Consider the following 13,950-nt stretch of genomic DNA (forward strand, 5'->3'; position numbering starts at 1 on the left):
CCTTCATCAAAGGGGGCAGCAAGACAGGAGATGGGGAAGGAGGGGGAGGCAGGAGATGGGGGGAGGAGAGAGGGGAGGAAGGAGATGGGGAGGAGGCGGGAGATGCGGAGGAGGCGGGAGATGGGGGAGGAGGCAGGAGATGGGGGGAGGAGGCGGGAGATGGGGGGAGGAGGCGGGAGATGGGGAGGAGGTGGGAGTTGGGGGGAGGAGGCGGGAGAAGGGGGGAGGAGGCGGGAGATGGGGGAGGAGGCGGGAGATGGGGAGGAGGCAGGAGATGGGAGGAGGCGGGAGATGGGGAGGAGGTGGGGGATGGGGGGAGGCAGGAGATGAGGGGGAGGCGGGAGATGAGGGGGAGGGGGGAGGCAGGAGATGAGAGGGAGGCAGGAGATGAGGGAGCAGGTTGAATGGAAAGCAGGGAAGGCGATGTTTGTACCATCCGACTGGAGGGCGCCAGGACGGGAAGGGGCTGTTGCTCCAATCTGCGGGTGGTCAGGGCTGCGGGAGCGTGTGCCGGAGTTGAAAGGGTTGTCCGCTGGGTGGTTGCAGATGGAGCGGAGGACGCGTGGACGCAGATGTTCCCCCTCCTGGGGGCATGGGAGAAGGTGATGGGTGGGCGGGGATGAGTGTGGAGGGAGCGGTCCCTGCGGAAGGCCGGGGCAGTGGTGGGGGGGGGGAAAGATGCGTCCAGCTGTGGGGTCCTGTACTTTGTCGGAAACTCTGGCGGACGTGTTGGCTGGCGGGGGTAGGTGAGGACAAGGGGGGGTTTCAATGTCGGCGTCTGAGGTAGTGGGGGGGCAGAGAGGGCCAGATGAGTTGGGGTGGGGGGAGGATGGGGAAGCCACGTTGAGGGATCTCAGTGGGCCAAACGCCTTCGCAGCGACTGGGACCGAGCCTCGAATCCCGATGAAGGCTACCCCCCGGGGGAGAGGGGCTCTGGTACCACTGTGCCAGGGGTTGTAGGTTAATGGGGTGTAAATTGGGCAGCAAGGACTCGCGGACTGAAATGGCCTGTTCAAATATATAGAAGCTATATAGAACACCAGGAGCCCCACCACGCGGGCGCATGGAGAGGGAGCTGACCACGCCCAGCCGGCAGAGCCCCACCGCGCGGGCGCACGGAGAGGGAGCTGGCCACGCCCAGCCAGCGGAGCCCCACCATGTGGGCGCACAGTGTGGCTCCTCCACGCCTTGGCGCCCTGCGCCATTGGTCAACACTTTCCGCGCTGTGGTCCTGGAGAAACGCGACCTCGTCTTCACCGTGTGAGCGTGGGAGGAATGATAAATGAAAAACATCGCTTGCCTTTCAGCATAATGTTCATATTTTCACTTCTCCCGGATCGGAAGGTTCTCCCCGAAATCTCAGAGTCGTAGCTGCAGCTGTAATTCCCCTTATGCTTCTCAGTTATGTTCGTGAAGACAAAGGTGGCGGTGTGGTGTCTGCTGGTAGGGGTCTTGGTGGCGACGGGGTCGTTGCCCCTGCTGCTGAAGAGATAGAACATGGTGGAGGTGTAGAAGCCCTGCGTGGTGCACTTGATGGTCAGATTCTCTCCTCTGATGAAGACACCGGAGCTCTTGCCGCTGTAGATGGCCGGTTTGGGTGGCTGCTCTGCAATGCAATGCAGCGCATGTCAGGCATGGGCTCCCACCCAGTACGTAGAACGATACAGCACAGTTCAGGCCCTTTGGCGCTCGATGTTGTGCCAACCCATATATTCCTTTAAAAAAAAGTACTACACCCAACCCCAGAACCCTCTATTTTTCTTCCATCCAGGTATCTAAGAATCTCTTCAATGCTCCAGCCTCCAGGGAGGCAGGGCATTCCAGGCCCCCACAACTCTCTGTGCAAAAATACTTTACCCTTGAACTTCCCTCCCTTCACATTGTACAGACGTCCTCTGGTATTTGCTGATCATGCCCTGGGAAACAGGCGCTGGCCGTCCACTGCATTATTGCCCCTCATAATCTTGTCAACCTTGACCAAGCCACCTCTCATCCTTCGACGCTCCAAAGAGAAAAGTCCCAGCTCTGCCAACTTGGCCTCATTAGATGTTTCCCAATCCAGGTAACATCCTGGTGAATCTCCCCTCCAGAGCTTCCCCATCCTTCCTGTAATGAGGTGACCAGAAATGAACACAATACTCCAAGTGGGGTCTCACCAGAGACTTGTAGAGTTGCAACATGACCTCTCTACTCCTGAGCTCAATCCACCAACTAATGAAACTCAGAATCCCATAGACCTTCTTAACTACCCTATCAACCTGTGCAGCCACCTTGAGGGATGTATGGATTGGGATCCCAAGGTCCCTCTATTCATCCACACCCTTAAGTAACTGACCATTAACCCTGCACTCAGCCTTCAGTTTAGACCTTCCAAAATGCATCTCCTCGCTCTTCTCTGGATTGAACTCCATCTGTCATTTCTCCACCCAACTCTGCATCCTGTCGATATCCTCTTCTCACCTTCGACAACCTTCAGCTCCATCCACACCTCCTCTAACCTTCATGTTATCCATGGACCTACAGGCCCATCCTTCTGCCTCATTTACAAAAATCACAACATATCCCTGCGGCCCCTCCATTCATCACTGACCTCCAGCCAGAATACTTTCCTTTCACTTCTACTCTCTGCTTTCTTCCTGTTTTATCAACATGGCCAAGGTTCCACTGATCCCCTGCCTCATGAGTTTCTGGACAAGTCTCTCATGGGGGTCATGAAGAGATGGAGAGGATATTCCCTTTCATGGGAGTGTCTGAGTTAGAACAGTGAGAAGGGGGGCATGGCAAGATGGCATAGAGGACAGACATGCAATCCCACCCTTCCTCAGCTAGTTTTTTAAGCACCCGTTTTTAAAGTTTATAAAAGTGATTAAAAGTTGTATTTTTATTTTTGGGAACATTAGTGGGTTATAATGGCTACTAATGTAGAAAAAATGAAAACTCAACTGAAAAGTGCTGAAGAATTGAGGCCTTCCTGTTCAATTGAAGCCACGGGCCCGAAGTTTGGAAACTCCAAGGCGCAGAGGACTCCTGCCCGGCTAAGTATGACGCCGGTGCTGAACCGCGCATCTGCGATGTCAGGGACGCGGGCGACCGGCTGAGAGAAGAGCCCTTGAGCCCGGGCTGCCATCAGGTGGGCTGGGGACGCGCAGAATGGCGTCAGATGTCGCACTGGCCTTACCGGGCATGCGCAGTGCTTCAAGGGACCGGGACATGTTGGACCGTATGTGGGCTGTGGGTGGGGGGGGCCCGAGCGGCAGCGTTCCGACATTGTCGGGATGCCGTCATCAGGTGTACAGACCCGCAGCCGCACCGGAAGGGGACCGACAACGCTGGAAGAAGAAGACTTACCTTTACTGAGCAGCTCACAGGAACAATTGGAGGTGGAGATCAGAGAAGGTAGGCCTCAAAAAGTGGAACTGAAATCTGGAATGGAGTCTGTGTGTTCAGTCCTGGAAGGGATTGCTTATCAAATGGACAATATGTTTTAAACAAATGACTCAAGGATTTTTAGAATTGACAACTAAAATGACTACTATGTCTGAAGATATGTCTGCAGTTAAGAGTGATGTTAAAAAATGTATTAAATCAGTGGATACAGTGCAAGAATTTTTTTTTAATTGAAACAGCTTTTTTTGAATGTAAAAATCAAGTTGATCGTGATAGGGAAAAAATTGAAGATTCCTTTTTGAATCAAGGATTTCAGAAGAAAGACATTGAAAAAAATTGATTCATTGGAAAATCAAAGTCGGAGAAATAATGTGAAAATTGTGGGTATCCCAGAAGATATTGAAGGGTCCGATCCAATAAAAAATTTTAAGAACTGTATTCCTGAGGTGTTGAGCAAAGAGTTTTTTTTCGGAAGTCCTAGAATTGGAACGGGCACATGGTGTGTTATGAAAGAAACCGGGGCAACCGCCATGGGCAATTTTAATTCGTTGTTTGAAATACCAGGACAGAGAAATTATATTACAGTTGGTGGTGCAGAAGGCACAACAAAGTCAAACTCCAATGATCGTCCAAAATAACAGTATTTTTCTATGCAGATTTGAGTCAGGAGATTATTAGGTGATGTCAGGAATTTAACTTGGCTAAAGAAATATTGTGGCGGAAGGGTTACAAATTTGCTTTTCGTTATGGTAATTTTCAATCTCAATTTTTTTGAAAATGACCATGATGCATTAATTTTTGCTAATTCACTACCAAATTTACGAGGATATGGAAGATCTTCGCTGCCGTCGCCTAAAAAGAAGGCAAATGGAAATGGAAGTGGGAATGGGAAGAATGGGAAAAATGGAAAGAAAGAAGTTTTAACACAAAGTCTTATTGACATTGAAGATCCAGAACAATCATTGGGAATGGAGTCACTGGGTTGAATATATTTACAGTATTTGATTGTATTGATGTGAATAATGTATTTCTGGCTGAGGGGGAGGGTGAATAGCACTGAAATCTTTGATAGTCATCTGCCGCTAGTGGGGTTTACCACACCCAGTTTCTTAGGACGTTACTACCTTTGGGTAGTTTTTTTTTGATGATTAATATTCCCTTTTTTTTACATTTTCTTTAAATATCTAGGGGAGGGATAGTGATTTAAGTTATTATAAGGGGAGCGATATTTTGTAGTGAGAGATTATATTGTTAATTTGTCAGGATGTCTAATTTGAAATTTGCAACTTTTATTGTTCAAGGGTTAAATAATCTGATTAAGCGAAAGTGAGTTTTGGCTTATATTAAGAAAATGAAAATTAACATTGCCTTTTTACAAGAAACTCATTTGACTGAAAAGGAACATTTGAAATTGATGAGAGATCGGGTTGGACGTGTGTTTTCTTCTTCATTTAATTCTAAGGCAAGAGGTGCAGCAATTTTAATTCATAAGAATTTTCTTTTGAATTACAAAATATGGAAGGAAATGTTGGACAGGTCTTAAGGGTGAATTGTAAAGTTTTTGCTGAATCTTGGACTTTGCTCAATGTTTACGCACCTAATGTGGATAATGAGCGTTTTATTTCTGATGCTTTTTTGTTAAATCAACCTAATGAAAATATTTTAGTTGGGGGAGATTTTAATTGTGTTTTGGATCCTTTACTGGATAGATCTCCAAAAAGTATGAAGAAATCAAAGTTGGCAACACAAATTGGGGCCTTGAAATTTAAGAAGGACTTAAATTTGGTGGATATTTGGAGAAGGGTCAATCCTACGGAGAAGGATTTCTCTTTTTATTTGTCCCAACATGATTTATTTTCCAGAATAGATCTTTTTTTAGTATCGGCACATTTACAAGGAAGTATATTACAGGCAGAATATAAAAGTAGGGTTATAGCGGATCATTTTTTATTATTTTTCTATTGTGTAAGTTCAGAAGTGGTACGTTCATCTTATAGATGGAGATTTAATATAATGTTGTTGAAAAAAACAGAATTTGTTACTTTTGTTAAGGAACAGATTATTTTGTTTTTGATAGTCATTTTGTATTATGGGATGCATTAAAAGCTTATTTAAGAGGGCAGATTATTAGTTATACTAATAAAGTTAAGAAACAGTATATGGTAGAGAGTTTGGAACTGGAGAAGCAAATTGCTGAATTGGAGAAGGAATTTCAGAAAGATATGACAGAAGATTAAAAAAAAGTGGCTTTGGCAAATTTGAAATTACGTTATAATACAGTGCAAACATCAATTTGAGTGTTTAATTAATCAATCTAAGCAGCATTATTATGAGTTGGGTGAGAGAGCACATAAGGTACTAGCATGGCAGTTAAAGATGGAACAGGTTTCATGGACTATTAATGCTGTTAAAAAGAATTCAATAGTTACTTATAAACCTCAGGAAATCAATGACCAGTTTTATTCAATTTACAAAAAATTGTATATTTCTGAGGGGAAACAGGATAGTGGTTCTTTTGAATCTTATTTATCTAAATTAATGTTACCAGCATTGGAAGAGGAGGATGTTATGGAATTGGAAGCTCAGTTTACAGAATTTGAGATTAAGGAAGCTATGTTGGAGATGCCAAATGGGAAATCACCAGGGGACGACGGATTTTCTGTGAAATTTTATAAAAATGTTTATGAAGATTTATCCTCTGTGTTTGAGGAGGAATTACAAGTAACTGAAGAGTATGAGTTGCCGTAATCTTGTTCTAGTGCTTTAACTACTGTAATTCTGAAAAAAGATAGGGACCTGTTGAAAGTGTCTTCGTATAGACCTATTTCTTTACTGAATGTAGATTATAAAATCATAGTGAAAGTGCTAGTGAATTGACTTGCCAAGTATTTACCTAAATTAACACAATTTGATCAAACAGGTTTTATTAAGAATAGAAATGCTTCAGATAATATTCTTTGATTAATTACTTTGGTCAATGCATATCGACAACAGCCCAACGATCCAATGGTGGTTGCGTTTGATGCCGAAAAAGCTTTTGACAGGGTTGAATGGGATTTTCTATTTAAGGTGTTGGAAAAGTTTAAATTTGGCCCTTTTTTTTATTGGTTGGGTTAAAGCTTTATATACGAACCCGATTGCCAGGTTGATGACAAATGGTCGTTTTATTACTGTTTAAATTGACAAGTTCGACTGGACAAGGGTGTCCATTGTCACCAGCCCTGTTTGCATTGGCTATTGAAGTGTTAGCTCAAACAATAAGACAGAATGAACAGATAAGAGGGATGAGAGTTATGAATGAAAAGTATAAGATCAATCTATTTGCAGATGATGTTTGATATATTTGACAAATCCAGAACAATCATTGCCGCGTTTGCGGGAATGTTTATTACAATATGGAACATTATCTGGATACAAGGTTAATTGGGATAAGAGTGAAATTTTGCCAGTTGGAGAAGGAGATTATTCAGAATAAAAAAAAATATTAAATTGAAATGGTTTGATGAAATTAAGTATTTAAGAATAATTGTTAATGTTGATTATCAATCTTTATATAAGTTAAATTACATTCCTTTATTAAAAAAGATTAAAGCAGATTTAATTAAGTGGAAAGATCTCGTATTAACTTTAATTGGCTGAGTTAATTTTTCCTCGAATTCCATATTTATTTCAATCAGGATTTTTCAGGATTTAAATAAAGGTATGAGAGAATTTTTATGGGAAGGCAAATTACTGCGGGTAGCATTATATAAACTTACTTGGAAGTATGCATTAGGTGGGCTTCAATTTCCCCAGTTTCAAAATTATTATGAAGCAGCCCAGGTACATCAATTTATATTTTGATGGAATGTAAATTTGTTGAGGGAATATAATATGCAAATATTAAAACATCTATTGAAGGTATGGACTAAGAAAAAAGTAAGATTTTAGGATCAAAAGGTAAATTGTCAATTTTAACCCCATTATATAACAATCAGCTTATTCCTTTTTCAATGTTTAATAATCATTTAAAGAGTTGGGACTCTAAGGGTATAAAGATGTTACAGGATTGTTTCGTAGAAAGACAGTTTCTTTCTTTCAATCAATTGAAAGAGCATTTTAATATTGCTGAAAATTCTTTGTTTATGATCAACTTCGAGCTTTGGTGAAAGGTATGTGCGGTAGAGACATGATTTTACCTGTATTGATGGAATACGAGTCTTTATTTTCTTCTTTACCAAAAAAGGGTTATATTTCTGTTATGCACCAAGTATTACAAGACAATATGGATAAACCGGAATGGGAGAAGTCTAAGCTTAAATGGGAAAATGATTTAGCCTTTGTTTTTCCTGAAGATTATTGGGCAGATACGTGTCATGACAGTGTTACTAAACTGACGAATGTGTGGTATGGAATGGTTAATTATAACTTTCTACATCAGTTGTATTTAACCCCAGAGAAATTGAAAAAATATGGTTTTAATAATTCAGATTCTTGTTTTAAATGTGGTGTATTTTCTCGAACTTTTTTACATGCTTTTTGGTCTTGTGTGCATATACAACCATTCTGGGATGAAATTAAGTTAATTTTGGAAAAATTATATAACTTTGTTACAATTAGATCCATCTATTTTTTTAATGGGTTCAATGATTCCTTTAAAGGAATTAGGGTTGGATAAATTTCAAATTGCATTTGTACGCTTAGCATTGTCTGTAACTCAAAAATGTGTAGCAGGTACATGGAAGGATAACATAGTGATTAATATAATGCGGTGGCAGAATGAATTGAAAGCTTGTATTATGGAAAAATTACATATATTCTGCATGATAATTATTCTTTTATTGCTAATAAGTCGTTTGGAATATATGCATTTAGATGTCTTTTAATATATTATATATTTTTATTTTCTGTTTATATATGTTTTGGTTCTCCTTAAGAGAGCTGGTTGATGGAGTGGGAGGGTGGGTGGGGACTCATTTTTAAAATTTTTTTTTAATAGTTTTTTCTGTTTTTTAACCCCACTCCCACAACTAACCGCTCCTCAGCCCCAGGGACTGTATTCTGTATTATTACTAATGATCTTTCAAATAAATAAAGTTTTAAAAAAACAGTGAGAAGGGTGAACTGAGATATACAGCCACTTTGTGAACATAAGTGGTTCCCAATTTCTTTTTGGTCTTCCACCCCCGAGGCCTCCAGGCCATATCTCGAGTGCACCTGACACCCTGTCAACGGCACAGAGAGAGGGGCTAGTGGTGGGGCTGAGGTGGTTTAGTGGTGGGGCTGAGTGGGGGTTAGTTGTGGTGCTGAGAGGGGGTTAGTTGTGCTGAGGGGGGGGTTAGTTGTGGTCCTGAGGGGGGAGTTAGTTGTGGTCCTGAGGAGGGGTTAGTTGTGGTCCTGAGGGGGGGTTAGTTGTGGTGCTGAGTGGGGGGGTTATTTGTGGTCCTGAGGGGGGGTTAGTTGTGGAGCTGAGGGGGGTAGGTGTGGGGCTGAGTAGGGAGTTAGTGGTGGGGCTGAGAGGGGGTTTAGTGGTGTGGCTGAGGGGGGTATTTGTGGTGGAGCTGAAGGTGGGGCTGTGGCGCGGATAGTGGTGGGGCTGAGGTACGGATAGTGGTGGGCTGAGGGGGGTTTCGTGGTGGTGCTGAGATGGGGGGTTGTGGGACAGAGAGCAGGGTTAGTGGTGGGGCTGAGGGATATTCGTGGTGGGGCTGAGGAGGGGGCTTTGTTGCTGAATGGGACATTAGTGGTGGGGCAGAGGGTGGGTTTAGTGGTGGTTCTCAGAGGGGGGCTGGTGGTGGAGTTGAGGGGTGATTCGTGGTGGGGCTGAGGGACGGATAGTGGTGGGGCTGAGAGGGGAGTTAGTGGTGGGGCTGAGAGGGGGGCTGTTGGTGGAGCTCAGGGGTGGTTCGTGGTGGGGCTGAGGGACGGTTAGTGGTGGGTCTGAGGGGTGCTTAGTGGTGGGGCTAAGGGGCGGTTAGTTGTCATGCTGAGGTGGGGATTGGTGGTGGGACTGAGTCCGGGATTAGTGGTGGGGCTGAGGGGTGTTTGGGGTGTGTCTGAGGGGTGGTTAGAGGTGGGGCTGAGGGGTGGTTAGAGGTGGGGCTGAAGGGTGGTTAGAGGTGGGGCTGAGGGGTGATTTTGGGTGGGGCTGAGGGGAGGTTTTAGTGGGGGTGAGGGGTGGGGCTGAGGGGGGTTAGTGATGGGGCTAAGGGGCAATTAGTAATTGGGCTGAGAGTGATGTTAGTGGTGGGCTGAGTGGGGGAATAGTGGTGGGTTAGTGGTGGGGCTGAGAGGGAGGATAGTGGTGGGGTTGAGGGCTGGTTCGTGACGTGGCTATGAGGGGGGTTAGTTTTGGGGCTGATGGGTCATTCGTGGTGGGACTGAGAGGGGGTGTTAGTGGTGGGGCTGAGAGCTGGGATGGTGGTGGGGCTAAGAGGGGGTTTGGTGGTGGGGCTGAGAGAAGGGTTGGTGGTGGGGCTGAGAGGAGGGTTGGTGGAGGGGCTGAGGGGGGGATAGTGGTGGTGCCGAGAGGGCTGTTGGTGATGGAGCTGAGGGGTGGTTCGTGGTAGGGCTGAGGGGCGGTTAGTTGTCGTGCTGAGGTGGGGGTTAGTGGTGGGACTGAGTGCGGGATTAGTGGTGGGGCTAAGGGGTGTTAGGGGTGAGTCTGAGGGGTGGTTAGAGGTGGGGCTGAGGGGAGGTTTTAATAGGGGTGAGGGGTGGGGCTGAGGTGGGTTAGAGATGGGGCTGAGGGGCAATGAGTAGTGGGGCTGAGAGGGGTCTTAGTGGTGGGCTGAGTGGGGGAATAGTGGTGGGGCTGATGGTGGGTTAGTAGTGGGACTGAGTGGGAGGATAGTGGTGGGGCTGAGGGCTGGTTTGTGATGTGGCTATGAGGGGGGTTAGTTTTGGGGCTGATGGGTCATTCGTGATGGGACTGAGAGGGGAGGTTAGTGGTGGGGCTGAGAGCTGGGATGGTGGTGGGGCTGAGAGGGGGGTTGGTGGTGGGGCTGATAGGGGGGTTGGTGGTTGGGCTGAGAGTGGGGTTGGTGGTGGGGCTGATAGGGGGGTTGGTGGTTGGGCTGAGAGGGTGGTTGGTGGTGGGGCTGAGAGGAGGGTTGGTGGTGGGGCTGAGGAGCAGTTAGTCGTGGGGCTGAGGGGCGGTTAGTCTTGGGGCTGAGGAGCGGTTATTTGTGGGGCTGAGGGGCAGTTAGTCATGGGGCTGAGGGGTGGTTAGTTGTGGGGCTGAGGGGCGGTTAGTCATTTGGCTGAGTGGGGGTTAGTTGTGCTGAGTGTGGGGGGTTAGTTGTGGTCCTGAGTGGGGGTTAGTTGTGGTGCTGAGGGGGGGAGTTAGTTGTGGGACAGAGAGTGGAGTTAGTGGTGGGTCTGAGAGGGGGTTAGTGGCAGGGCTGAGCAAGGGTTTTGTGGTGGGGCTGAGAGGGGGGATCGTGGTAGGGCTAAGAGTGGGGTTAGTGGTGGGGCTGAGAGGGGGGTTAGTGGTGGGGCTGAGAGGGGGGTTAGTGGTGGGGCTGAGAGGGGGGTTGGTGGTGGGGCTGATGGGGGGATAGTGGTGGTGTTGAGAGGGCAGTTGGTGGTGGGCTGAGGAGCGGTTTATGGTGGAGCTGAGGAGCGGTTTGTGGTGGGGCTGAGGGGCGGTTTGTGATGGGGCTGAGGGGCGGTTAGTCGTAGGGCTGAGGTGGGGTTAGTGGTGAGGTTAGTGGTGGGGCTGAGATGGGGGTTTGAGGTGGGGCTGAGGGGGGGCTTCGTGGTGGGGCTGAGGGGGCTTCATGGTGGGGCTGAGAGGGGGGTTAGTGTTGGGGCTGAGGGGGGCTTCGTCGTGGGGCTGAGAGGGGGCTTCGTGGTGGGGCTGAGAGGGGGCTTCATGGTGGGCCTGAGAGGGGGCTTCGTGGTGGGGCTGAGAGGGGGCTTCGTGGTGGGACTGAGGGGGCTTTGTGGTGAGGCTGAGAGGGGGTTGGTGGTGGGGCTGATGGGGGGATAGTGGTGGTGTTGAGAGGGCAGTTGTTGGTGGGCTGAGGCGCGGTTTATAGTGGAGCTGAGGAGCGGTTTGTGGTGGGGCTGTGGGGCGGTTTGTGATGGGGCTGAGAGGGGGTTCGTGGTGGGGCTGAGAGGGGGATTCATGGTGGGGCTGAGAGGGGGCTTCGTGGTGGGGCTGAGAGGGAGCTTCGTGGTGGGGCTGAGGGGGCTTCGTGGTGGGGCTGAGAGGGGGCTTTGTGGTGGGGCTGAGAGGGGGTTCGTGGTGTGGCTGAGGGGCAGTTAGTGGTGGGGCTGAATAGGTTTAGTTTAGGTGCTGAAGGGGGGTGTTAGTTTTGGGACTGATAGCGAGGTTAGCGGTGGGGCTGAAGGGGAGTTATTGATGGGGCTGAGGGGGGATTAGTATTGGGGCTCTGGGGAGGTTAATGGGGCTCTGGTGGGGTTTGTGGTGGGGCTGACAGGTGATTAGTGATGGGTCAGAGGGCTGGTTTGGTGAGGCTGAGGGGGATACTGGTGGGACTGAGGGGTGGTGAGAGGTGGGGCTAGAGGTGGGGCTGAGGGGTGGTTCATGGCTCCGCTGAAAGGTGGATTGGTGATGGGGCTGAGGGGTGGTTCCTGGTGGGGCTGAGAGGCGTGGTTCGTGGTGTCGCTGAGAGGGGAGGTAGTGGTCAAGCTGAGGGGGGGGTTAGTGGTGGTACTGAGGGAGGTTTTAGTGGTGGGGCTGTGAGGAGGGTTAGTGCTGGGGCTAAGGTGGTGTTAATGGTGCTGCTGAGAGATGAGTTAGTGGTGGTGCTGAGGGGGTTTTCGTGGTGGGGTGAGTGGTGGGGCTGAAAGAGGTGTTAAAGTTGGTGCTGAGGGGGGGTTATGGTGGGGATGAGAGGGGTTTAGTGATGGGTGTGAGGGTGGTGCTGAGGGGGCGGTTTTGTGATGGGGCTGTGAGGAGAGATTGCTGGGGCTGAGGGGGGGGTAGAGGTGTTGATGAGAGAGGTGTTTATGGTGGTGTTGTGTGGGGGGTTAGTGGTGTGTCTGAGAGGGGGGTTCGTGGTGGTCCTGAAGGGGGTGTTTGTGGTGGGGATGAGTGAGGGGGTTAGTGGTGGGGCTTAGGGGGAGTTACTGGTTGGTCTGAGAGTGCGGGAGTAGTGGTAGGGTTGCAAGGGGGATTAGTGGTTGGGGTGAGAGGGGGGTTTAGTGGTGTCTCTGAGTGGGGGATGAGTGGTGGGGTTCAACGCTGGTTTGTGGCGATGCTGAGAGGGGGTTTAGTGATGGTGCTGAGCTTGGGTTTCATGTTTGGGCTGTGAGGAGAGTTAGTGCTTGTGCCCAGGTGGGGGGTATTAGAGGTGGTGCTGAGATTGGGGTTTGTGTTGGTGCTGTGGGGGCTTAGTGGTGGGTCTGAGATGGGGGTTAGTGGTGGTGCTTAGGTGGGGTTACTGGTAGTGCTGAGGTAGAGGGTTTGTGGTGGGTCTGAGAGGGGGGTTCTTGGTGGTGCTGAGAGGGGGATTCGTGGTGGGGCTGAGTGGGGGGTTCGTGGTGGTGCTGAGTGGGGGGTTCGTGGTGGTGCTGAATGGGGGGTTGGTGGTGGGGCTGAGAGGGGGGTTGGTGGTGGGGCTGAGAGGGGGGTTAGTGGGAGGCATGGCAAGATGACGTAGAAGAAAGACGTGTATTCCACCTCTCCCCAGCTGGATAATTAAATACCTGGTTTTTTCATATATAAAACTGGTTAAAAATAAGATTTTCATTTATTTAAATAACAGTTCTTTATGATGGCATCCAGTGTGAAAAAATTCAAACCTCAGCTTCAGAAAAAACTACCATATAAAAGTGTGAAAGAATTGAGGTCTACCTGCCTAGCTGAATCCATGGAGTCGTCGATGGGAGTCTCCAAGTCTCCAGCCCTTTTGAGTTTGACTCCGGCACCGATCCTACATTCGCAAGATTGCGCCGGTACATTGGTGAGTTCGGCCGTTGCCGACCCGTGTTCACGTGAAGTCGTGCATGCGGGTGGCATGGCTGATAAGGGGACCCACGAACCTGTGGCCTTGCTGGGCGGCCCAGTGGCACGCAGTGTAACGTCGGAGGATGCTACTGCACATCCGACAGCTTTGCCTGGCCTGCGTGGGGCATTGCAGGTCCGAGAGCTGCTGGAGAAAGTTGGGGCTCTGGGGGAACCTGAACCATACCCATTCAGTCAAGGGATCTACGATGACTGAGGAAGAAGAGAAACTTACCTTTTTGGAATTCGTCCAGGAGGAGGAGCTTGCTGTTAAAGAAGATGGATCTCAAAAAGTGGAAGTGGAATCTGGACTGGATTCAGTGTTTATTGTTTTGGAAGGGATTGCTGGTCAAATGCAGCAAATGCATAAAATGTCATAACAAATATCAACTCAAATGCATCAAGGATTTTTGGAGATGAAAATAAAAATGTATACTTTGTGTGATGAAATGTCAACTGTGAAACAGGAAATGACTGTAGTTAAAAGTGATATTATTAAATGTATAAAATCAGATGATTTTAAGAAAATTGGAACAGCTTTCTCTGAGTGTCAAACCCAGGTAGAATGTAATAGAGAAAAAGTGGAAGGTTCTTTTGTAGATTGAGGG

At 48.1% G+C, this 13,950-nt stretch overlaps 1 protein-coding gene across 6 annotated transcripts in view; it reads right to left on the minus strand.

Annotated features, from left to right (window-relative positions):
- The window catches only part of LOC138758297 (scavenger receptor cysteine-rich domain-containing protein DMBT1-like), a 141,159-nt gene that overhangs the window by 93,318 nt on the left and 33,891 nt on the right, over positions 1-13,950 (minus strand). For all 6 annotated transcript variants that reach the window (XM_069927012.1, XM_069927011.1, XM_069927009.1 and 3 more), the window contains one exon: positions 1,301-1,606. In XM_069927012.1, the coding sequence (XP_069783113.1) occupies positions 1,301-1,606 (306 nt within the window). The remainder of the gene's footprint in view (positions 1-1,300; positions 1,607-13,950) is intronic.

Source organism: Narcine bancroftii, chromosome 3 (assembly GCF_036971445.1).
Source record: "Narcine bancroftii isolate sNarBan1 chromosome 3, sNarBan1.hap1, whole genome shotgun sequence".
NCBI lineage: Eukaryota > Metazoa > Chordata > Chondrichthyes > Torpediniformes > Narcinidae > Narcine > Narcine bancroftii.